We start from the raw sequence: 23,872 nt of genomic DNA on the forward strand, positions 1-23,872 counted from the left end.
TCACAGATCTATTTTCTGTTAGTCTCAGTCTAGTTTTAGTCATCACAGATCTATTTTCTGTTAGTCTCAGTCTAGTTTTAGTCATCACAGATCTATTTTTGTTAGTCTTAGTCTAGTTTTAGTCATCACAGATCTATTTTCTGTTAGTCTCAGTCTAGTTTTAGTCATCACAGATCTATTTTCTGTTAGTCTCAGTCTAGTTTTAGTCATCACAGATCTATTTTGTTAGTCTTAGTCTAGTTTTAGTCATCACAGATCTATTTTTGTTAGTTTTAGTCTAGTTTTAGTCATCACAGATCTTTTTTTGTTAGTCTCAGTCTAGTTTTAGTCATCACAGATCTTTTTTTTGTTAGTCTCAGTCTAGTTTTAGTCATCACAGATCTATTTTTGTCAGACTTAGACTAGTTTTAGTCATCACAGATCTATTTTCTGTTAGTCTCAGTCTAGTTTTAGTCATCACAGATCTATTTTCTGTTAGTCTCAGTCTAGTTTTAGTCATCACAGATCTATTTTCTGTTAGTCTCAGTCTAGTTTTAGTCATCACAGATCTATTTTTGTTAGTCTTAGTCTAGTTTTAGTCATCACAGATCTATTTTCTGTTAGTCTCAGTCTAGTTTTAGTCATCACAGATCTATTTTCTGTTAGTCTCAGTCTAGTTTTAGTCATCACAGATCTATTTTGTTAGTCTTAGTCTAGTTTTAGTCATCACAGATCTATTTTTGTTAGTTTTAGTCTAGTTTTAGTCATCACAGATCTTTTTTTGTTAGTCTCAGTCTAGTTTTAGTCATCACAGATCTATTTTCTGTTAGTCTCAGTCTAGTTTTAGTCATCACAGATCTATTTTTGTTAATTTTAGTCTAGTTTCAGTCATCACAGATCTATTTTTGTTAGTCTCAGTCTAGTTTTAGTCATCACAGATCTATTTCTGTTAGTCTCAGTCTAGTTTCAGTCATCACAGATCTATTTTTGTTCATTTTAGTCTAGTTTTAGTCATCACAGATCTATTTTTGTTAATTTTAGTCTAGTTTTAGTCATCACAGATCTATTTTTGTTAATTTTAGTCTAGTTTTAGTCATCACAGATCTATTTTTGTTAGTCTCAGTCTAGTTTTAGTCATCACAGATCTATTTTTGTTAGTCTCAGTCTAGTTTTAGTCATCACAGATCTATTTTTGTTAATTTTAGTCTAGTTTCAGTCATCACATATCTATTTTTGTTAGTTTTAGTCTAGTTTTAGTCATCACAGATCTATTTTTGTTAGTTTTAGTCTAGTTTTAGTCATCACAGATCTATTTTTGTTAGTTTTAGTCATGGAACAAAAGGTGTTGATGAACATTTTTAGTCATAGTTTTAGTCGACTAAATGAACACTGGTGCATACAGCATCATTTTGGATGCATCGAGGTTCATGATGAAGGATAGTGCACATAGAGTGAAAATGTGCTCATACAGACATCGTCCCCTGCTAAACACAAGATGCACTACATTGCCATTGTGTGAGTGTTGCTTTTGCTTCTGCCATGCAGCACTTTGACATTTTGCAGCAGAAATGTCAGTCAGTTTTAGTTTATTAAAGATTTTGCTCGTCCAGTGCAGATGCACCTACACACTGACATAGAGGGGATTCACAGATCATCAGAGGTCCCTGGGTGATGCTAATCCCACACAATAAATGCCAAAGATGAACATTTATTTGTTTTTAGAGGCTTTATTTACAGTACAGGGAAAAATTATTTGCCCCCTTTCTGATTCCTGAGCTTTTTGCATAGTTGTCAAACTTAAATGTTTCGGATCATCAAACCAATTTTTATATCTCACAAAAGTAACCCAAGTAAATAGACAATGCAGTTTCTGAACGATTATTCAATTTATTAAGGAGGGGAAAAATCCAAACCTATCTGGCCCTGTGTGAAAAAGTAATTGCTCCCCTTGTTAAATCATGAGTTAACTGTGATTAACCACAGTTCTTGGAAAGCTGAGTTCAGTGTCACTGGCCACACCCAGGCCTGATTACCTCCAGATTAGTTGAATGTAGAAATGATTTAAATAGAAGCTGTCAGACAAAGTGAAGTAGGCTACAAGATCTCAGAAAGAAACGCATCATGCCACCATCCAAAGAGACTCAAGAACCAATGAGAAACAAAGTGATTGGAATTTATCAGTCTGGAAAAGGTTACAAAGACGTTTCCAAGGCTTTGGGACTCCAGAGAACCACGGTCAGAGCCATTATCCACAAATGGAGAAAACTGGGAACAGTGGTAAACCTTCCCAACCAAAATGACTTCAAGAGTGCAACAACAACTCATGCGGGAGGTCACAAGAGAACCCAGAACCACATCCAAAGACCTGCAGGCCTCACTGGCCTCAGTTAAGGTCAGAGGTCATGACTCAACCATCAGAAAGACACTGGGCAACAATGGCATCATGGGAGAGTTCCAAGGCCAAAACCACTGCCGACTGAAAAGGAGCACAAAGGCTCGTCTCACATTTGACTAAAAACATCCTGATGATCCCCAAGACTTTAGGAGAAATACATTACTTCTATTTAAGTTACCAAAGTAACTGTACTTTTACTTGAGTAGATCTATAGAGCAGTACTTTTACTTCTACTTTAGTCTATTTTGACCAAAGTAACTGTACTTTTACTTGAGTAGATCTATAGAGCAGCACTTTTACTTCTACTTTAGTCTATTTTAACCAAAGTAACTGTACTTTTACTTGAGTAGATCTATAGAGCAGTACTTTTTCTTCTACTTTAGTCTATTTTGACCAAATTAACTGTACTTTTACTTGAGTAGATCTATAGAGCAGTAATTTTACTTCTACTTAAGTAAATTTTGACCAAAGTAACTGTACTTTTACTTGAGTAGATCTATAGAGCAGTAATTTTACTTCTACTTAAGTAAATTTTGACCAAAGTAACTGTACTTTTACTTGAGTAGATCTATAGAGCAGCACTTTTACTTCTACTTTAGTCTATTTTAACCAAAGTAACTGTACTTTTACTTGAGTAGATCTATAGAGCAGTACTTTTACTTCTACTTAATAAATTTTGACCAAAGTAACTGTACTTTTACTTGAGTAGATCTATAGAGCAGTACTTTTACTTCTACTTAAGTAAATTTTGACCAAAGTAACTGTACTTTTACTTGAGTAGATCTATAGAGCAGTACTTTTACTTCTACTTAAGTCTATTTTAACCAGAGTAACTGTACTTTTACTTGAGTAGATCTATAGAGCAGTACTTTTACTTCTTCTTAAGTCTATTTTAACCAGAGTAACTGTACTTTTACTTGAGTACAATGGTCTGGTAGTTTATCCTCCTCTGTGTTAGAAGTGGGGCAGCTTTCTTCAGAAACTACTACAGTGGCTAATAGTGACACTTATAGTTTAGACAGGGGGTTTGACTGGGATTATGGGCCTAAACTGCTTAAAAATGTCAATAATTACATTATAAGACCCGTAAATCTGGTTCTGACAACTCCCTGTGCCCTGTCTCTTTAAAAACCTTCACAGCTGTACAGAAAGGGCTCGTTTTAACCTCTGAGTTTGGCGGTAAATGCTGAAGTAGGAGGAGCGCCGCTGTTGATGTCTATGATTAAAAAAACACCCGTAGAAGCAGGATGGACTCTAAGTGGTTGCAAATACTGCCCCTTTTTTCTTCTTCCTGGCAGATTTGCAAACCAACAGCATGCATACTGCCACCTACTGTATCACACTGTAACTACATGAATGGTTCAGAGAGGGGAGAGGGAGAGGGGTTACCTTTTCATAGCATCTCTCCACAAAAACAAAAGGAGTGTTTCTCCTTTAGATCTGGAGCTGTAATAAAAGATTAGCATGTATGTAGAAGATCCCAGTGAGAGGACGGCTCTTGATTCAGAGGAGAGTTTCAACAACATGATGAAGGGCTGGCTTTAATATGAGCACGCACTTAACCAAAGGCTTCTCATTCAAAGAGCCAGGACGGACAGATTACACTTTGATGTGAGCACACATAGAAACAGTCTCATTTTCATCAGGACGGGCGAGAGCTAGATGTCGGTATAATGACTCAAACTTATTAAAAGAGAACTCAAATCTGCATAAATATTCAGACTGATTCACTCTATCATGCCTTTGGTGTACGGTCTTTTGTGTAACATGGTTTTAATTTGGTTCCAGTAAGACTAAGAGGGCGATGGTGCACATATTTCAGCAGAGCTGTGATGGACTGTAGAGAGGTTTTCTCTCAGCTGTTTCATCACCTGGCAGAGCCGCTGATGTCATTAGAGAGAACATAAGAGCAATAACCAGCAGCAACATGAACATCATTCAGTGGAGAAAACAGGGCAGAGAGCAGAGCAGCATGTGGTCTGAGCTGTGCACCCATATGGACCTAAACATGGCAGAGATCAGCTGCTCTAGCTTCAGTGTACATCACTTCCTCTCTCTCACTCACACAGTCAGACTCACTGCACCAACACAAGCGTACAGAGATAAATGTGCAATGTGTACAAACACAGATATCAACAGTTTATTAATGCACAGTGGAGCTAAACCCTGTGGTGTTAATCCTGCTCTAAACCTATGTGCAGTTAGTCTCACAAATGTTTGTGAAATGAGAGAAGTTTCACTCACAGAACATGGGAGTTGTTGGTCTGCCTCCATCAGAAATCCTTCATGCTACTGCAGAAATCATGTTTGTCTAGGATGTGGACCAGTGGTTCCTAACTTGGCTTGCCTCTGGACCCACTACCACCTACCTAATGGGCAAATAAGACCCAAATCATAACATTTCCAATAGTCCAACATTTGAGCCTTCTCGAATTGTTCTAAGTGAGTTCATGCAAAGCATATTTACATAGGGTTTAGTTATTATGATTGGATAATATTTAATTTGATGTAATTTAGCTACACAAAAACCAGGCATTTTAATTCCTAATGGTCTCTTACCAATGAGCCTCAATTATCAAACCCTTGATTGATTTTGTAATATTGATAGGAATATTGGTGCATTTGGAGTGGAAATGAGACTGAATTCATGCTTTATATCTATTTTATATTACTAATTTAACATTTCAAATTTCTCCTTGAAAAACTAAAATTTCAATTTCTCCATATGACTTTGAACACATCACAATAAGTTACTTTCATCCTCCTTGAATTGACAAAAGTCTGAGCTTCTTCAAACACACTATAATGTAATGGGAAGTCGCCTCCTTTGGCTCGCTGATTAGCATTTGTGTGGCAGATTTTAAAGCGGATTTCAACTTTGGATGAATATTTTTACCAAAGGGACCTACAGCAAGGTTTACACTGGCCACAAAGGTAATCTACAAAAGCAGTTTAAAATCTTTTTGTGCCAAATATTAACCCTTAGAGCTCACAGCTATTTTTTTCACCATCATGTCTCGTCTGGACTTTTTGTCTTAAAAAGCTTATAAAACACCAACGCTGTGGTGCACGGTCACCACACCTTTTTTTCAGGACAGCCTGGGCTTTAAGAATATGTCTACTACAGTAAATTTGAAACTCATATTTTTGTTTATAACACACAGAAAGCATTAGTGACTAAGCCTTTTCTTTGCACAGACTTGTTCTCCATCTCTTGGGGACACAACGGTGAAAAAATAAACATTTTGTGACTAACTGTTTTCAAAATATCTACATATATACAAAGAAAAGTCCATGTGCTTTTTTCGTAGTTAGATTCATTTGTGCCTTTCCTCAAAGCAGTTGGGACGCAACTGGTCGACTACAACTCCCACAATGCATTTCAGTAAACATCATGGTGATGCCCTTGGCAAAAAGCTGAAGTAATTGATGGAAAATGGATTAAAAATGGATAAAAAGATGCTTATTATTGGATTTAACAATGTGGATTCAATCTGTAAAGACCATGAAAAGTCACCGAAGTTCCAGGCTCACTCGAACGGCGTCCTTTAGGGCTACGGAGACATCGAGGGTAGCAAACGAACAACAGGAGAGTCTTTAGTCTTTAGCTTTCAGAGGGAAAAAGAGTGTCTATGACTTATGGTTCAAAAGTTATCAACATTTTTCTAGACTTGTCACTTCTTGTTATTTATGACAACACCGTCCTCAGAGATCCCAGAAAGTCAGCCAAGTTCCAGGCTCACTAGAAAATGTTCTGTTAGAGCAATGGATGCATGAAGAATATGATCAGAAAGGCACAATGGAGAGCTTTCAGATTAAAAAAAAAAAACTATAAAGTGTCTACGACCTACGGTTCAAACGTTACCAGGTGTTTTATAAAGGGATGTGCCTGCCTGAGCTCTAAGGGTTAAAATCTTTGTGTGCCGAATAATAATATAAAACACAAAATAAAATCAATTTAGATTAAAACAATGATTTGGGTCAGGATTAAGGAGTGAGTGATGGGTCTTCTGGCTGGATCACTTGAGAACCGTCATGCTAGGTCTTCTGTCAGGAGGTCGCAGTAGATCAACAACATCCCATGTGGTCAGGATGAGAAAAAAAAAAAAGATTTATGAGGCTAGGATCACCAGTATGGGCTACAGCTGTGCTTTACAGGGGTAGGGTGGTCAGCAAAAGAGGAAACCAATCACAGTCTTTGTATAGGATCACATGATTGGCCAGTGGACTGTTCTTTATTTATTTAATTGCTGAGTACACAACTGATCCTACAGCAGTAATGCTCCTCATACGTCAGCCTAGAGGCCCTGAAGATCTGTGCCATTTCTTCACATCAAGGTGAGAATTCAGGATCACGTATCTAAGGTTGCCATGGCAACCAGGTCAACTAGCACTGACCAAAACGAGCTGGACTTTGGGCTCACCAGGCCCCTAGTGTGAAAGCCACCTAAATAATAAGGATTTTTTCTGTGGGTTAGATAAACTGTTGAATTATAGTGTTAAAACGGTCTTTACTCCTTGAAGAGGTTTAACTTCACTAACTCTCTTCATCAGAACATCTTGATGCCAAACTAAAGTTCAAACATCATCTCCTTGTGGTTTGCCAGGGTAGAGATGATGATGCTCAGATGTTCTGACCCTGACAGTCGAACATTTTTATCTTCTCATTTCATGAAAGTTTGTGAGACTGCTGTGTGCTTCAACCTACAGCAAAAACATGCAAATGTATCCCATCATGCATCTGTGTGTAGAGGAGAGAAGGAGGAATAAAGTGAGGGGGAAACTTTGCACACTTACCCAAAGACTTACTGATATTTATTACAGATAGGTGCATATTCTGAGCCAACTTAGATGACAGTTGCCGCTTTTTACTCTCATGTGTGATCATATCGCCAGTAACATCGGAAAACACACGTGTGTTAACGGTAAAACTGTCGGGTCACGGCTCTAACAGAGCTCATGGCTCCAAACAGTTTTACAGTTAACGCGTACCTTTCTTCCTCGCTTTCCTTCACCTTGCTTCAGACAAAACGAACAGTCTCCTAGTTTCACCAACCCACAGCATTTCACCAAACTAAGACACAGAAAAGACCCAGTGTAGAAGAATTTCACCAAACTAAGACAGAACGGACCCAGTGCAGAAGGATTTCACCAAACTAAGACAGAACGGACCCAGTGCAGAAGAATTTCACCAAACTAAGACAGAACGGACCCAGTGCAGAAGGATTTCACCAAACTAAGACAGAACGGACCCAGTGCAGAAGGATTTCACCAAACTAAGACGCAGAAAAGACCCAGTGCAGAAGGATTTCACCAAACTAAGACAGAACGGACCCAGTGCAGAAGGATTTCACCAAACTAAGACGCAGAAAAGACCCAGTGCAGAAGGATTTCACCAAACTAAGACGCAGAAAAGACCCAGTGCAGAAGGATTTCACCAAACTAAGACAGAACGGACCCAGTGTGGAAGAATTTCACCAAACTAAGACAGAACGGACCCAGTGCGGAAGAATTTCACCAAACTAAGACAGAACGGACCCAGTGTGGAAGAATTTCACCAAACTAAGACAGAACGGACCCAGTGCGGAAGAATTTCACCAAACTAAGACAGAACGGACCCAGTGCGGAAGAATTTCACCAAACTAAGACAGAACGGACCCAGTGTGGAAGAATTTCACCAGTTCCTCTAGACTCTGTCAAAAACCAAGCTTTACAGCGAATGCAGCTTCTCAGTTCTGTTATGGATTCAAGGTTTGCCAAAGCTCAGCTCATTCCTGTCTGCCTCAGATGTTCCTGTTTATCTGCATAAGTTAGTGACTGTGTCAACAGTTAGTCAGAAACCAAATGAGAGTCTGGGTCCATAACATCATCAAGATCAGTAATTTAACCCAGTGGTTCTCAGCCTTGGGGTCAGAACCCCCTTTGGGGTTGCGAGACACTGAGAGGGGTCTCCAGTACCCTAAAAAACTAAGAAGATTTTTAAAATTATACTGTTGCCACTTTACACCAATTTTGTCACATTTTTTTTTTAACCTTTTTCATCATTTTTTCCCACCAATTTTAACACATTTTTACCATTTAACACCTATTTTGGTCAGTTTGAAACTCTTTCCACCACTTTTTTCTGCCTGTTTTTGTCACTTCCAAACAAATTCTTGCCACTTAAGCTTAACGTTGCCTCTGTTGACCCATTACAGCCACTATTTAACCCTTTTTACACCCAAATTTTCCCATTTTAACCACATTTCACCATTTGATTTGCCCAGTTTTGGAAGTTTAACCAACTTCTGCCAGTATTGCTTATTTTTTTCTTTTTAAGTTAAGCCTTTTTTCCAGTTTATATCTATTTTTCCATCCCATTTCACCAAATTTCCCTCTATTTTTGCCAATTTAAAACCATTTCAGCCACATTTTAACTCCTTTTTACCACTATTTGTGACCAAAGCTGGTAAAAACTCCTGCAAGTCGTCCGAGGTCATTTTTGAGTTTTTTACACATTATGAAAGCGTAGATTCCAAGCTTTCTAGCGGTCTATCACACACCTTAATCTGATCATATTTTACAAAGATATGCTCATTTGAATGTTAACTTCTAGTTTCTGTTTGTTCTGAGAAAACCAGGCTCAAAGTTTCAGGACTTCTCCTACCTTCAGGTAGGCCGGGTAATGGGCGTGAACAATAGGGCCACATTTACATAAAGTCCACCCAAACCAAGCTCCTGAATCGGACTGGTGACGCTCATCAAAATATTCCCATAGTAAATCCGCCTTCATCAAACTTTCACTGTCGAGTGATCCTGAAGTCGTCCCAAGTCTGTTGATAATTCTTGCTGCTTCTTCATCGTCTCTACTTTTTTCGCTGCAGGGTTCATCTCGAGGCTTGTTGATAAAAGTGATAACTAGAAACAGCTGTATTTAGGTGCCGGGGGAGGGGTGGCATTTGAGCCATGCAGTGTTTGTTACTGTCCATCTCAATGGGCAAAACTGGGAACAATGGCAGACTGAGTGGCCAGTTATCACCCGGCTTTCCCCTCCCCTCAATCTCCCTGCAGAAACTCAGAAAACAGGGCATTTTAAAACACAAAATTAACGCTTTTAAATGTCACATCTGTGTTACTTTTTTCATCGGATGAGTAGTTTAAATGTCGGAGTTGCATAAAATGAGAAAAAAAAACCAAAAAATGATCATTTTGAACCATTTTTCTCAATCACAGGAATGTCGACTTGCAGGAACTTGATCCAGCTTTGGTCACATTTATGCCCATTTTTTGCCGTTTTTATCTCATTTCTGCCACTTCTAACCCATTTCTGCAACTTTTAAGATCCAACTTCACCACCTTTTCCATTACTTTTTTGCCATCAGTAACCTGTTTTAGCTATTTTTAAACCATTTTCATTCTTTTTTTTGATTAAAAGGATTTACATTTTTGTGAAGGCTATTTACTACACACATAAATAAATAAAGATATTTGTGTCCTTGATAAGAGTGGTTATTATTCAGGTTAAATATGAAATATGGATATCACAGCTTAACTTTACAGTGGACCATGGTCCTGCTGACCTCCATGGTCCCCCAGTTTGGCTGAGCACCAGAAAGCTCTCCCATTTATCCCCCTTATGGACGGCCTTGTCTCCACATGACTATTCTTGGATGTTCATGGCTGTTCAACCACCTTCAGGTACAGTGGGGGTCCCCGGTCTCTGGCACTTTTATTTTGAGGGTCACGGGTTGAAAAGGTTGAGAACCACTTACTGAACCAACCTTCTGTGTCTGGATTAATTTCCACTTATTAATCTTTTAATTCACTTTAATTCACCCAGTTCTCCCTTTCAGCTTAGCCCTACTGCTGTGTTTGCATGCTCACGTCTAAAGGTGGGGTGTTGATGGAAAGGAAGGGTTAGGTGAAGATGGCTCTTCCAAAAGAGAACTTTTAAAGGTAGACTCCAAACCGAGGAACAGGAAATCTCCCTAACCTAACAGCATACAGACTCTTTCACATCTCTGTGGCATGGGCTAAATTTCACATCCATTTATCCCCATAGATAAAACTCGAGGGTAAAACAGCTCCATCGATGATTGGATGAACATCCATTCATTACGAGTCAATCTGAGCGACAAAGCGCACGACAAACTAAGCTAGTGCCACCGCAATAATGCACAATGCCCAAAATAGATAGCCGCTTTTCACCTTCAGTGAAAGAGTAGAGCTAAATACTTTTTTGGCCATAAAATCTTTCTTCGTTGAATGTCGTGTTCCAAATCTTATTTAGTTTTAGTTTCTGATTTCTCTTTCATTTATACCTGTTTCAGGTGAGTCAGTGTTTCGTGTATCTGGTCAGTCAAACACGGCTGTGACGGTTGTTCAGTGGTGAGGAAGGACTGGAGTTCAGTAAAAAGGTCATAAAGACAGAGAAACTCCTCCACCAGGGGCAGATTTCTAAAGGTAAAGTGTCAGATTAGATCAGGGGTGTCACACTCAATCCCAGCAGGAGCCGGATTCTGGATTCAGGTCTAACCTGAGGGCCTAACAGGCCAGAAACTGTCAACCTTGCCTCACCGGTAATAAAATATGAAAAAACTTAGCACTGATGATAAACGATTTTGACATTTGAAAAGTAAAAAGATAAATTTAAATGCTCACAATCTGAGAAAATTAAATGTGTTAGTTCAAAAACCTCAAAATATGAAAATGAAGTTGAAAAACAATGTTTTTAATGGCAAATATGTAAGGAAAAAGTCAAAATCATGAGTTTAAAAGGTCAAAATATGAAATAAAATTAAATTCATGAAATTATAAGTCAAAATATGATTCAAATTTTAAATTGTGAGTCTAAAAGGTCAAACTATGGGATTATGACGTCAAAGTTTGGAGTTGAAAATATGAGATAAAATGCAAAATAACTGGTTAAAAAGGTCAAAATATCACTTGGGAAAATGTGAAATTAAAACAAATTAATATCTTTCCTGACTTCTTATCTAAATATTTTTACTCCTTACTTTTTCAGATTTGATGACTTAAGGATTTCTTTATCATCAGGATAAGTTCACATTTTTATACTGGAGGAAATCTGCAGACCTCAGACTGGTGGGCCAGTTAGAACAGAAATATCAGATCATCTAGGGGGCAGATTTAACTGTTCCAGGGGCCGGGTTTGGCCCCCGGGCCTTGAGTTTGACACCTGTGGATTAGATCATCACTAAAGGAAGCAGAAAGGAGGACAGGAAGTATATCATACTTTGTTTAAGAAGTATACTAACAAACAGTCTGCAGAGAAAAGATCTGATCTGTGATACTGACTTTAAAAAGGAGCAAAGAAGCAACAGAAAATATTCCTTATTTAATACTGTGGTTTGTGCCATAGCTATAATATCAGTTCTTTATTCCTACACTAGTTTTTCTCTTCTAATCAGGACATGCTCTTACATCTCCATCCCTCTGCAGAAAGATGACTGCAGTACGTTAACCTTACATGTTCTGCAGAAATGTTAACAAGAGGAATCTGAAGAGCAATAAACTTGAACTCCACAGCCCTCCCTCACTGGCCTGAGTCTCTCTAAATGAGTGTAAGGCCATTTGAACTAAGGTGGCAGCGATTAACTGCAGTCCAAGACCTGAAATTGCAGGTCATAGCCTCGTCTGTGAGAGAAGTTTGGGGCACAAGAGCAAGAGAACATTTAAGGTAGCTGCAGAGAACAATATGTGGAGGCAATAATGTCAAAGCAAGGCAGTTCAAGGTTGTGTGGACAGATACTGTACATTTGAACACATTTAAAGCTTTTATGGAAATATGAGACAGTCTTGAGTAAAGCCTGATTCATGCCTCTGCAGTGAATGCATGCTGTACCTTACACTGGCAGCTCTTCATCTGTGCACAAGCTTATGTACAGAGTCTGGTGTGCAGATGCTGAAAAACATCCTTAGAGGGTGAAATGATGCAGACCAAGGCCCTTTAGTGGTCAGCTGGTAGCACTGGGTGGCTGCTGGTCTACAAGTGTGGTCTACAACAGTGCTTCCCAACCTTTTCAGCCTGGGACCCCCAAAATGAAGGTGCCAGAGACCAGGGACCCCCACAGAAGGTGGCTGAACACAGCCATGAACATTCTTGAATAGTGCAGACAAGGCTGTCCATAAGGAAGCATAAAGATGGAGGTCTCTGGGACCCAAGAAAACTGGGGGCCCACAGAGTTTATTAAAACCATGGTCCACTGTGAAGTTAAAGTGTGAAAACCATATTTTGTATTTGGCCTGAATAATAACCACTCTGATCAAAGAAACAAATATCTGTATTTATTCATGTGTCTAGTGAATCGCCTTCTTTAAATGGAAAAAAAAACACGATTAAAATGGGATAAAAATTGATTGATAATGGCAAAACTGGTGGAAAAGGTGGTGAAATTAGATTACTAAAGAATATATTTGGGTTAAAGTGGCACAAAAAGTGGTAAGAGGAGATTAAAAAGTGCCTGAAATGGCTTTTTTAAGTGTAAAAAATTGGTGGAAATTTGGTGGAATTGGAGGAAAATTTGATATAATCTACCAAAAATGGGTTGACTGTGGTTAAAATGGGCAAAAAAGGGGTTGTAAAAAGTGATTGATAGAGGCATTAATCGGTCAGCAGGGGCAACAATAGGCAGAAAGTGGTAAGAATTGGTTTTAAAGTGGGAAAAACAGGCAGAAAAAAGTGATGGAAAAGGTTTAAAATGGACAAAAATGGGTTTAAAATTGACAACATTGGTGTTATAAAGTGATGAAAACGGGTGGCATTTGGTAAAATTGGTGAAAGTGGCAACAGTGTAATTTAAAAAACATTCATAGTTTTTTAAAGTATCTGGTGACCCCCTCTCAGTGTCTCGCGACCCCACGGTTGAGAACTACTGGTCTATGACATGGAATCTGTACAGAAATCCCCCTCTGTTATTGAAGAGTTTATACCAGGGGCTTTGCTAAGAGTGGTAGAACCAGAATACCAGAACCAGAACTGACAGCGTGCCCACGGAGTTTACACCTTTCCTGATGGAGATTATCTGGAGAACGGGGCGCTCAGAGACTGACAGGAGGACGTGGAGCAGCACGACACCTACAGCCAGTGGGGAGGAGAGAGCGACGGCATTGTGCGAGATGGCGAAAGTGGGGCAAACAAGCCGGGCTGCAGGCTAGGCTAAGAGGGGCCCCACACAAACCTGCCCTACCAAGCATCTCTCTCCCGGGTGCCTGCTCCCTCGCCAGCAGGATAGATGATGTGAGGCTGTGGATTTCTAACCACCGCTTGGACCACTGTGTTTGCTGCTACAGAGGAGACTGCTAAACGTAATTACATTGCATTTTTACAATGCAATGACAGTAAATGACAATCGACTATCTATCTACTAGAGTGAGCCCCTCCTAAAAAAGACATTCTTTTTTCCAGTGGTCTACACAAAAGTGTTTTGTTGAGAATTACATTCAAAAACTTTTCCTCTAAATCAACTAAAACCAATCTTTTTTTAATATACTTTTTCTTTTCTTGCATTTGTCATGGGGGGCTCAGCTTCTTTTAGATACAAGTCAGGCACTCCAAGGAAGGGCAGAACCACAGCTGTAGCTACACATTCCTTCTCTGACCAGGAACAAGCACAGCAGCTTGAAGCTTCGTGAGCCGGATCTGCCTGATGACAGGCAAGGAATCTGGACAACCCATCAACTTTACAGGTTAAGACGTGCATAAGAGTGAATCAAATAGCATCAAAATCCACTCTGATTATCCAAAACGGCTCAAAGACAAGGTCAGAGCCCCCAAACGTCTTCATGTCAAGCAAATGCTGGGGTCCATCTGGGTTTTTGTGGGATGCAAATATGGGTCCTAAGTGGGTTTGTCCACAGGGTCCATGGTGGCCTCACCTGTGTTTGCCTTTGTGGAATTTAAGTGGGAATTACTAGGGATCTCTGGAGATGGGGCGTCATATAAAGTGTCCAGATAGGCCCCGTCTATGACCAGGTTAATTCCACTTCAAGTCTCCATGGGCGTTCACAGGTGGGTCCACCATGGAACCCATAGACCACCCCACATTGTCCCCCCTTTGTTTCTTTAAAATGCAAGCTCTGTGATTGCTTCTAGCTTGATGACACGGGGCCCCACATTGGTCTACATCTCTAAACCAGTGCCAGCTACAGCATAGATTGGACACCAACGCCTCGATCAGGCTTTAGTTTGACATCTTCAGCAAAAGTAAGAAGGACTGCGGTTACATTCACACCCTACTTCCTCAACCAAACACCTCATCCGTGCAGCTACAGTTCAAAAATCCAATAAACCAGCTACTGTACTTGGTTTGTCTGCTCTTTGTCTACTTTCATCTTCTAACAACGAGACAGAGAATAAAAAGAAGCTGCATCTCTGAGGCATAGCTTTGTTTGAAGCAAGGTGAAGGAAACAAGAGAGAAGAAAAGACAGCATGGACTCGGAGACACCAGGGACAGTGAGGGGAAGGTGGGAGAGGAGGGCAGCAGTGTTCACATAGAGCTCCACACATCCCACACTCGCTCACGCGCTCACATCCATGTGCTATCTTTCTGCCACTCTCAGACACATTCACACAACCCTCAGAAGGCTGTCAGGCCTGAAACTAACTGCTCTGTCTAAGGCTTGTGTTGCTGTTTGTGGCTTCATTTACTGCTAAACATGTGAGTGGTAGCAGGCTGGGTAAAGCCTAGCAGCCATGCTGGTGCTAAATGATCTATATTTAAACGTCTGATGGCAGAAAACGGCTATATTTGTTTAGATCTTGATGTTTAGTTGCATTCAAACACACAACATTGAGTCTGAGCTGTGAAACATGAGCATTGATTAGCTTTCACTGCATGAGTCGGTGTGGTAAGGACACACTTCCTATCATTAGGGAGATTAGCCTGTGGTTAGTTAGCTGGGCGAGGCAGAGCAATGTATCTGCGGTGTGTGAGGCTGTGATCACTGGAGGCGACATGTTACCTGGCTATGACAAACAGCACACAACTGACACCCAAGTAAGCCAGCAGAATATACATCCAGATATCGGGCGAGAGGGGGTTGAGGAAGGAGAAGACCCCAGGGTTGGTCCCGTTGGGCTTGCGGTACAGTATACTTATACCCAGCGTCATGAAGGGCTTGGAGAAGTCGATAACCTTCTCACGCACGTATGTGATGGCGAGGGGAGCCACTGCCAGGTCAGCTCTCTGTCAACAACAAACATAAAGGGAAAGAGAGATAGGCCATAAGTCACGGGTACAGGAAGTGTTTAGAGGCAATCAAATTAAGAAAACAGAGTCTTTACACGCTACCAAGTCTGTCCGGAGGCACTTAGAGAGAAAATTAAAGCCCCCTTTCCCGCCACATCAACTTTACTCCCACCACCAAACTCACGCTCCTCTTCTGAGGTCTAACGGAGCATGGGCTTCTTTTCTTTAGAGTTGAGACTTTTGTTTGAGTAGTTTTAACCCTGCTGTTGTTTTCTGTTTACTCCTCTTGTCCTTAAGGTCAAAAACAGCCTTCATTAAATCAGATCCTAGAGCGGTGATACTCAACGTGTGGCTCTAGAGCCATGTGTGGCTCTGTAGTGATGATTCGTGGCTCTTTATGCACCAGAAAACCTAAAAAACTTTAGTTCAGTTATTGCCTCTTTTTAAACCAGTTTTTGACACTTTTATCCAGCTTTTTGCTATTTGCTTTCCTCTTCCCCCTTTTTTTTGCCATTTTTTCCCACTGGTTGCCCGATTAAGCTGCCTTTGGCCATTAAGTGCCACTTTTCTATATTTTGCCCATTTTTCCACCTTTTTTGCTGCTTCTTGCCAATTTTAGTAAACTCATTTTTTGTTACTCCTCACCATTTTTGCCACTTTAATCCAGTTTTGGCCACTTTTTTGTGTTTTTGCTATATGCATATTCACTCCCTTTTTGCCACTTTTTCGCCCAGTCAAGCTGCCTTTTTACCAGTAAATGCACCTTTCTTTCCTCATGTTTGCCCGTTTTCCTACTGTTTTGCTGGTTTTTTTTTTTTTTTTTGCTTATCATGGTCATTTTTCACTCATTTTTATCACATCTCTCCCAGTTTTTGCCAATTTTCAACCTTTTTTTTTCCATTTTATGCCTATGTTTTCCCCTTTCACCCATTTTTCCCTTTTTGCAAAAGTATTTTTCAATAATTTGGCTCTCTGGTTGAGTAACACTGCTCTATTCTCTCTTGGACTGAGGTCTGGGCTTTTACTGAGCCACTCCAGAACATTCTCCTTGTTGTCTTTAAACTATTTCTGTGTAGTTTTCTCTGATGCTTCGGCTCATTGTCTGACTGGGAAATAAATCTCTTCTAAGCCGTAGTTCTCTGTCAGACTGAAGAAGATTGTCCTCCAGGATTTTCTTCTATTTTGGTGCATTCATTTTCCCTCTACCCTTACAATCCTTCCAGGGCTGCTGAGAAGCATCCCCACAGCATGATGCTGCCACCCCTGTGCTCCACAGAGAGGATGGTGTGTTTGTGATGATATCAGTGTCTGGTGGACAAAAAGCTCCATTCTGGTCTCATCAGACCAAAGAACTTTCTTCCTCTTGACCATGGAGTCTCCCACAGTCCTTCTGGTGAACTCTAGTCCAGATTGAATCTGAGTTTTCTTCAACAGTGTCTTTCTCTTTGCCACTCTCCCATAAAGCTCTGACTGGTGAAGAACCCGGCCAACAGTTGTGGTCTGCAGAGTCTCTCTAATCTCAGCTGCTGAAGCTTGGAGCTCCTTCAGAGTAGTCATAGGTGTCTTGGTGGACTCTCTCACTAGTCTCCTTCTTGCACACCCATTCAGTTTGTGAGGACGGTCTGATCTAGGCAGATTTACACATGTGACGTATTCCTTCATTTCTTCATGATGGATTTAACTGAACTCTGGGGGATGTTCAGAGACTTGAAAATGTTTTTGCCTCCATTCCCTGACTTAGACTTTTCAATAACCTTTTCTCTGAGTTCCTGGAGTGTTCTTTTGTCTTCATGGTGTAATGGCAGCCAGGAATACTGATGAACCAGTGACTGGACCTTCCAGACTCAGGTCTTTATACTACAATCACTGAGACACATTCAGTGACCTCAGCTGATCCTCATTTCACTAACTGTGAGACTACTAGCACTGATTAGCTGGATTATGTCTCTTTAAAGGGGGTGAATATTTATGCAGTATATATCAATATTTATGATTATTTTATATTACAGATTTTTATTTGGTCGACATTACGTCAGAAAGCCAAATTATTTTGACCATGACTGATTTATACAATCAGTAAAAGGGTAAAACATGGAGGGAGCTGAATAACTTTTAGAGCACAGGTGTCAAACTCAAGGCCCAGGGGCCAGATGCGGCCCACGGTGCAGTTTTACCCGGCCCACAAGATCATTTCAAATTTGGATTAGAATTGGCTCACCTTTGAGGTCTGCAGATTTCCTCCAGTATAGAAATGGAAATTTTACCTTAAAGATTAAAATAAAACCTTGTTAAGTCATAAAAATCTGAAAAAGTCCAGAGTAAAAATAGTCAGGAATGAGGGGAAGAAATTAATTTGTGTTTTCATTTCGTATTTTCATTTTCCATCCAAAGATAATGACTGAAACTTGGGATTCTGACTTTTTATTTCATATTTTGACCTTTTAGAGTCATAATTTTTCATTTTAAATCATATCTTGACCTTTTAAACTCCTAACTTTGACCTCATAATCCTATATTTTTTTCTCTTTAAACTCCTAATCAAGAGTTTTATCTCATATTTTGCCACAATTTTGAATTTTGTCTTGTATTTTCACCTTTTAAACTCTTGATGTTGCATTTTATCTCATATCTTTACCTTTAAACTCTCTATCTCATATATTTACCTTTGAAAACCTGATTTTAACATTTAATTTTGTATTTTGACCTTTAAGACTTATAAAGTTGACTTTTTATCTCAGATTTTGAGCCTTTAAACTCATTTATTTATTTATTTAGCATTATTTGACATGGACACAGTAACATTGATGCTGTGATATTTAATCATTTTGATTTTTTTTATTTTTAATCTTGAAATCATTGATCATCACTGTTTAATTTCCTCTCTAATTCATTACCTGTGAAAACTCTGTTGACAGTTTTGGTTAAATCTGGACCCTGTTAGACCCTCAGGTTGGACCTAAATTCAGATTTAGGCCCCTACTGTGACTGAGTTTAACACCCCTGTTTTAGAGGCTTGAAGTTGGATGTCTGGGAATTGGAAGGTTGTGGGTTTCGATGTCCAGTCCCTTCAGTCATATGTTAATGTTGGAAAGACACTTAATCCCACTTTTCTATCACTGCTGCGCTGCTGTAAACGGTTATGGATGGGATTAGCAAGCTCAAGTCCAGTCTTAGCCCTGCCAGCCTTTGAAGGTCTTTGTTGCACTTTGAACCAGGACATGTTCAGAGGCCTTAACCCCTCTTTCTGAACTAAACACTTTTTAGTCAGTATTCCATTTTATACCATGGTCTTGGTGAATACTCGATTCTGATTGGCTCTGGAAATTCCACTGGTGTCTATTCTTCTGATATATGGACACCGTTCCAACTTCACAGGTAGTGCCGGTTAAAAAAAATCATTACACTGTTCCAAATTAATGCGCTGCAGCCGTTAGCCGTTACCATAGCAACCCGAGACAGTCATGTTTTCTGAGCAGGGAGTACAGCACTCCTAAGGAGCCTGCAGACCGGCGTCAACCGTCACTAAACTGAGATAAATAAATCGACAGACTCCAGGTTAAAGACCAGTAACGTAGACGCTCTTATCTTCTATATCTGATGTACGTCTTGTTTGCAGGCTCACCTTAACTCCTTAACCTTAACTAAGTTTTATTAATTATTTTTGATTGCTAGTGACCACGGTATAAGCAGGTTAATGCCCTTCGAGGTGTCCAGTTATCAGGGATTAATGGACGACGTGGAGGCCTGAACCTTCCGACGATGATAATTGTACACCTTGAAGGGCATTAACCCTTACATAATCTGACTGGTAAGCATGGAGTTGTGCATACATGTTATGGAGGGGATGTGTGGATCCTGCACAGGAAAGTCAAGTTACCATATCTGGGCTGAACAGCGTGTTGTGCTGTTGACAGTTAATAAATCTCAGGCTGCACCATGACTATAAATGCTAAACATTCACAGCAAGGTCAAGTGCTTCATTTCTCAAAGATATATCCTTTTTGTCTCATGAAGGTTGCCATACATCACTCAAGGATAAATTGACTGGGCTCGCTGCTCACAGATGTGAAATGTGAAAATTCTTGCTGATATCAGCCATCTCTGAGTTTACCCAGACTCCTCTAACATAGAAAAAAAAAATCAGGATGTGTTTACTCGACTCACGGCAGAGCAGAGATAACTTTGGATGATTTCTGTGACTGGATGTTTCCAACTGGTTCAGTTTAATTCAGCATTTCTTCCTCAAACTCAGCTTCATTCTCTGTGAGTGCACATTCCCCTGCTCTTCTGAGGGCCTGTCTGCTGCAATCACCATCTGTCTCGGTCAAGCCTGGAAGTGGGGCAAACCCACGCTGAACATCATGTCGCAGGGGAAGGAGCTCTTCACCCATGAAAAGACCAGACTATCTGTCACAACAGCCAATCACGTCTCTGATCAGAAGCAGAGACAGAAGCCCAGTTTTAAGGAGCGCTGACCCCTGGTGGGTGCTTCTTCTAACGGGGTCAGATATCGACTGTTGACCAAGCAGAGCGGGGCTTTTTCTGCCCATGCAGTTCATCCTGAGTGTGTCTTTGTTGGGTGTAATGATCTGCACTGTGAGCAGATTGTCTGTGTGTTTTTAATAAGCCCTATAGGGGAAACTAGTCACAGCAGAATCTATGCTATTCTTGCATCACTGTACTTACAAAAAGTGCTGTTTTTTACCTCCTGTTACATCTATTAATGGTAAAGAGAGCATCCTGTAGGGATGCAGGGTTCTTTCCTGTCATGTTATCAGACACTTAAGCTGTGTTTACACTGTAATTATTTCTGACAAAAACGGTAAACTTTTGTTGCATTTTTTTTCTGTTTGTTCGGCTGACAGCAGCAATTTCAGTGCCTGGAGATGGAAAGGTTCAGGGTGAAACATGGGACCGTTTCACTGCAGTGTAAACTGCGGTTAGCATGATGATATGCAGAAGTCAAATTAGGGGGGAAGAGATGAAGAATGTGAGCAGAGGTTGGTTAAAGTCTAGGTGGCGCTGCAGGCTGCAGTCATCATCAGAACATTCCTACGTCCACTCAGTATGATTGCTACACTTTAAAAACTGAATTAACCACAGGTTAACAGATTTACCATGAGAGGTGATCGCTCATGACTTAGGCCGGCCACAAACTGGACGATTTTTTTAAAATCTGGAACGATTTTTAAACTGTGGGAGACCACAGACTTCAGGACAATTTCCAAAGATTTTTCATCTTTAATCCTCTGAACGCACACACTAGACGACTCAGCCAGACTGTCAGATCACTGGAGACCACACACCTGCCGACCTGCCTACAACCTCGCGTGATCACGTGACTTCAGAAAAACAAACAAAACACAGATGTCTGTCGACACCGTTTTGCTGTCTCTCCACAACAGGCTGTCCTGGCGTGAGTTACAGGTGAAGCAAAAATCCTACACATGGAAAAGACTCAGGATGAAATCCTGGCTGAAATTGAGTTAAAGTTGTGTGAACGTACAGTACGTATGATCTGGCTGTGACGCGACCAGGTCTGCTTGCTCTCATTATTTGTTATGGGTACTCCGTCAACGGCACTATGACCTAGAATTATAAATATCAAACGTGTTTGAAATATGTAATTTGGGATTTTGGAGGCTACGACGTGATTTGGAGCAGTAAAACAATCGTGTTGACACCACACACATGCAGACTACTCAGTCAAACAGTCCTTTGCGACGAGGCTCCTCTCAGGATACGCCCCCATAATCATTGGGGGAGTCAAATCTTGCCCCAAATCAGGTTTAAAATCCTGTAGTGTGTGGCCGGCCTTAGGGTGCTTTCACATTAGGCCCAGTTGTTTCAAATGATTCCCCCGCTGGCTTGCTCTCACACTAGCAACCTAAGGGTTAATGGTCTATAATTTATTTCATTGCTTTCTTGTTTGACTTTTCAAGACCTGAGCGCTGCATCAATAAAGACTGACCTTCTGTGCTTGGCCCGACTGCTGCTGCCATCGGAGGAGGATCGTACTTTCATTAGCTTCAGTTATGATTTGGGGAATTACGAGACAAAAACAATTAATATTGTATGTCAAGAAATAAGAGAGGAAGTTGGCCTGCCTGGACCGATGCATATTTGGAGAAATATTTTATAAAAAGCAAAGATTAGCTAACTCACTGAGTCATTTGAATGTCTGCTTTTATGTTTATAAGGGTGGAATTCCCTCTCCAGGCTGGGAATGAGATCCTGCCACAGGTGGAGGAGTTCAAGTATCTCGGGGTCTTGTTCACGAGTGAGGGAAGAATGGAGCGAGAGATTGACTGGCTGATCGGTGTGGCGTCGGCAGTGATGCGGTCTCTGTATCAGTCTGTCGTGGTGAAGAAAGAGCTGAGTTGAAAAGGCGAAGCTCTGGATTTACCGGTCGATCTGCGTTCCTACCCTCACCCATGGTCACCAGCCGTGGGTAGTGACTGAAAAAAATGAGATTTTGGGCTCAAGTGCACTTGGACCCGGGACCGGGCCCCTGGTGTGAAAGCACCCTTAGTCATGTTACTGACATGTTGTCAATGAAGATTATTTTTTTGCAAAATGCTATCTTGCCTTTTTCTTACTACTGCCACTTACTTTTCCAGCCTTTTGTTTCCCCCGTCCCTACTTTTGTGAGAGGTGCTGCTGCTGAAATAGTAAAATGTCTCAGTTTCAACCTCTGATATGTTGTTTCTGTTCTATTATCAGTAAACTATTGGTTTATGCCATTTGACAATCATTGACTTGTGTTTTTATCTATATTTTACACAGCGTCCCAACTTTTTTGACATTGTGTTTGTTAATAGAGTTGTCATTTTTGGGTGCACAGCTTTCATTGATGCTGCAGCTTAAATGTAATCAGAAATGAATGCAGACTCACGTGTTCCATCAGCTCCTTGACCATGCCGTTCCACTGGCCCGTGTTCTCATCCTGAGCGCCGTACCTCCCGTCCTCCACCAGGCGGATCTCGTACGTGAAGCCAAGGATGTTGGACAGCTCCCTCAGCAGGTCAATGCAGTAGCCCTCGAAGCGGTCGTTCCCGTACAGCGGCTTGTCAGACTTCTTGAACATCACGTACGGCTCCTCCTGTTGAGTAAAAAAGCGGAGGAAGGATGAGTCCCTGCAGTCCTTGGGCTTCTTTCTCCAGCTGATAAGGCCTATCTGAGAGCCTGTCTGATGTGTGAGATAGCCCCGACACACCGGCTCGGCTACTGTGTGTTTGAGCGCGTGTGCCAGCGGTGCCAGAGCTGTGATGTGGGCTGGGGTGGGTGCAAAGTGAGGCATGACCATAATAAGAGATAATCCCCCCGTATCAATGACTCTGTGCTCCTCTCAGGCTTAGCGGGCTGGCTTTGGGCCCGGGCCCGGCTTTCAGGACACCGCATGCTTTGTCAATAAGATAAGAGGAGCTGATAGACGGACACAAAGAGAGAGAGCGAGAGCCGGCACAGCAGCTCTGTTCACACAAACAGCTGGGGAGATTACTAATGTCTTCTTTTATGCTGCTGCTTTCCTCTCTCCCGCCTACCCAACATCTCCTCCACCTCCTCTTTTTCCTCCACGCTTCCTCCCCTCTATACCTCCGCTCCACGCACCATCTGTCTCTGTTAGCCTTCGACGCTCGTTCTTTCCCAGCGTCCCTCATTTCTACGACTCCCCTGTCTCCCTCAGACAAATAAATCCTAAAATATATACTGTCAGACAGGTGTTGTTTATAATATAACTGTGGAAAAAAATCATTAAAGATTGCTAACAGCTTTGACTGGTTCCTCTGGCTGGAGTTTTAACAGCGTGCAGGCTGTACGATGTGAGCATGGGGGGGTAAAAACAAACAGTTTGCTCTTTTCACCGCTACTGTCAGCCAAACAAACAGGCTGCTCTCCCCGTTCATCATAAATATGACTTCGAGCGGCGATTGCAGGCAGATGTTGAGGATAATGATTACACTGCAGCTCTACCACGATAAAACTTCAATTCTGGTCCAGAATGTGCACAACAGCATGTCTGATCTCTTTATATGGCTCATCAAAGATTAGAATGAAATGTTTGGAAAGGCATATTCAATATTATGTAATCTTTTATAAAGGTGGACATTTAAAAGCCCCATTTACGCTTTATGTAACACTTTATTTAAGTCCCACCACCAGGGGGCTCTCAACCTAAAAACAACAACAAAAGATGACAGGTAGGGCAGCAAGGAAGAGAACTGGGCACTATTTAGTGTTTGCTCTGACATGCCTTCATAATACAGTCCCATGTCTTTCTAGAGCACTGGTGTCAAACCCAAGGCC

At 40.9% G+C, this 23,872-nt stretch overlaps 1 protein-coding gene across 1 annotated transcript in view; it reads right to left on the bottom strand.

The window, feature by feature from the left end:
* grik2 (glutamate receptor, ionotropic, kainate 2) overlaps positions 1–23,872 on the bottom strand; it is a 529,835-nt gene that overhangs the window by 120,090 nt on the left and 385,873 nt on the right. Inside the window, exons 10-11 of the mRNA XM_041793394.1 lie at positions 22,461–22,667; positions 15,339–15,562 (exon numbers count right to left, since the gene is read on the bottom strand). Coding sequence (XP_041649328.1) covers positions 15,339–15,562; positions 22,461–22,667 — 431 coding nt within the window. The remainder of the gene's footprint in view (positions 1–15,338; positions 15,563–22,460; positions 22,668–23,872) is intronic.

Source organism: Cheilinus undulatus, linkage group 8 (assembly GCF_018320785.1).
Source record: "Cheilinus undulatus linkage group 8, ASM1832078v1, whole genome shotgun sequence".
In the NCBI taxonomy this organism is placed as follows: Eukaryota; Metazoa; Chordata; class Actinopteri; order Labriformes; family Labridae; genus Cheilinus; species Cheilinus undulatus.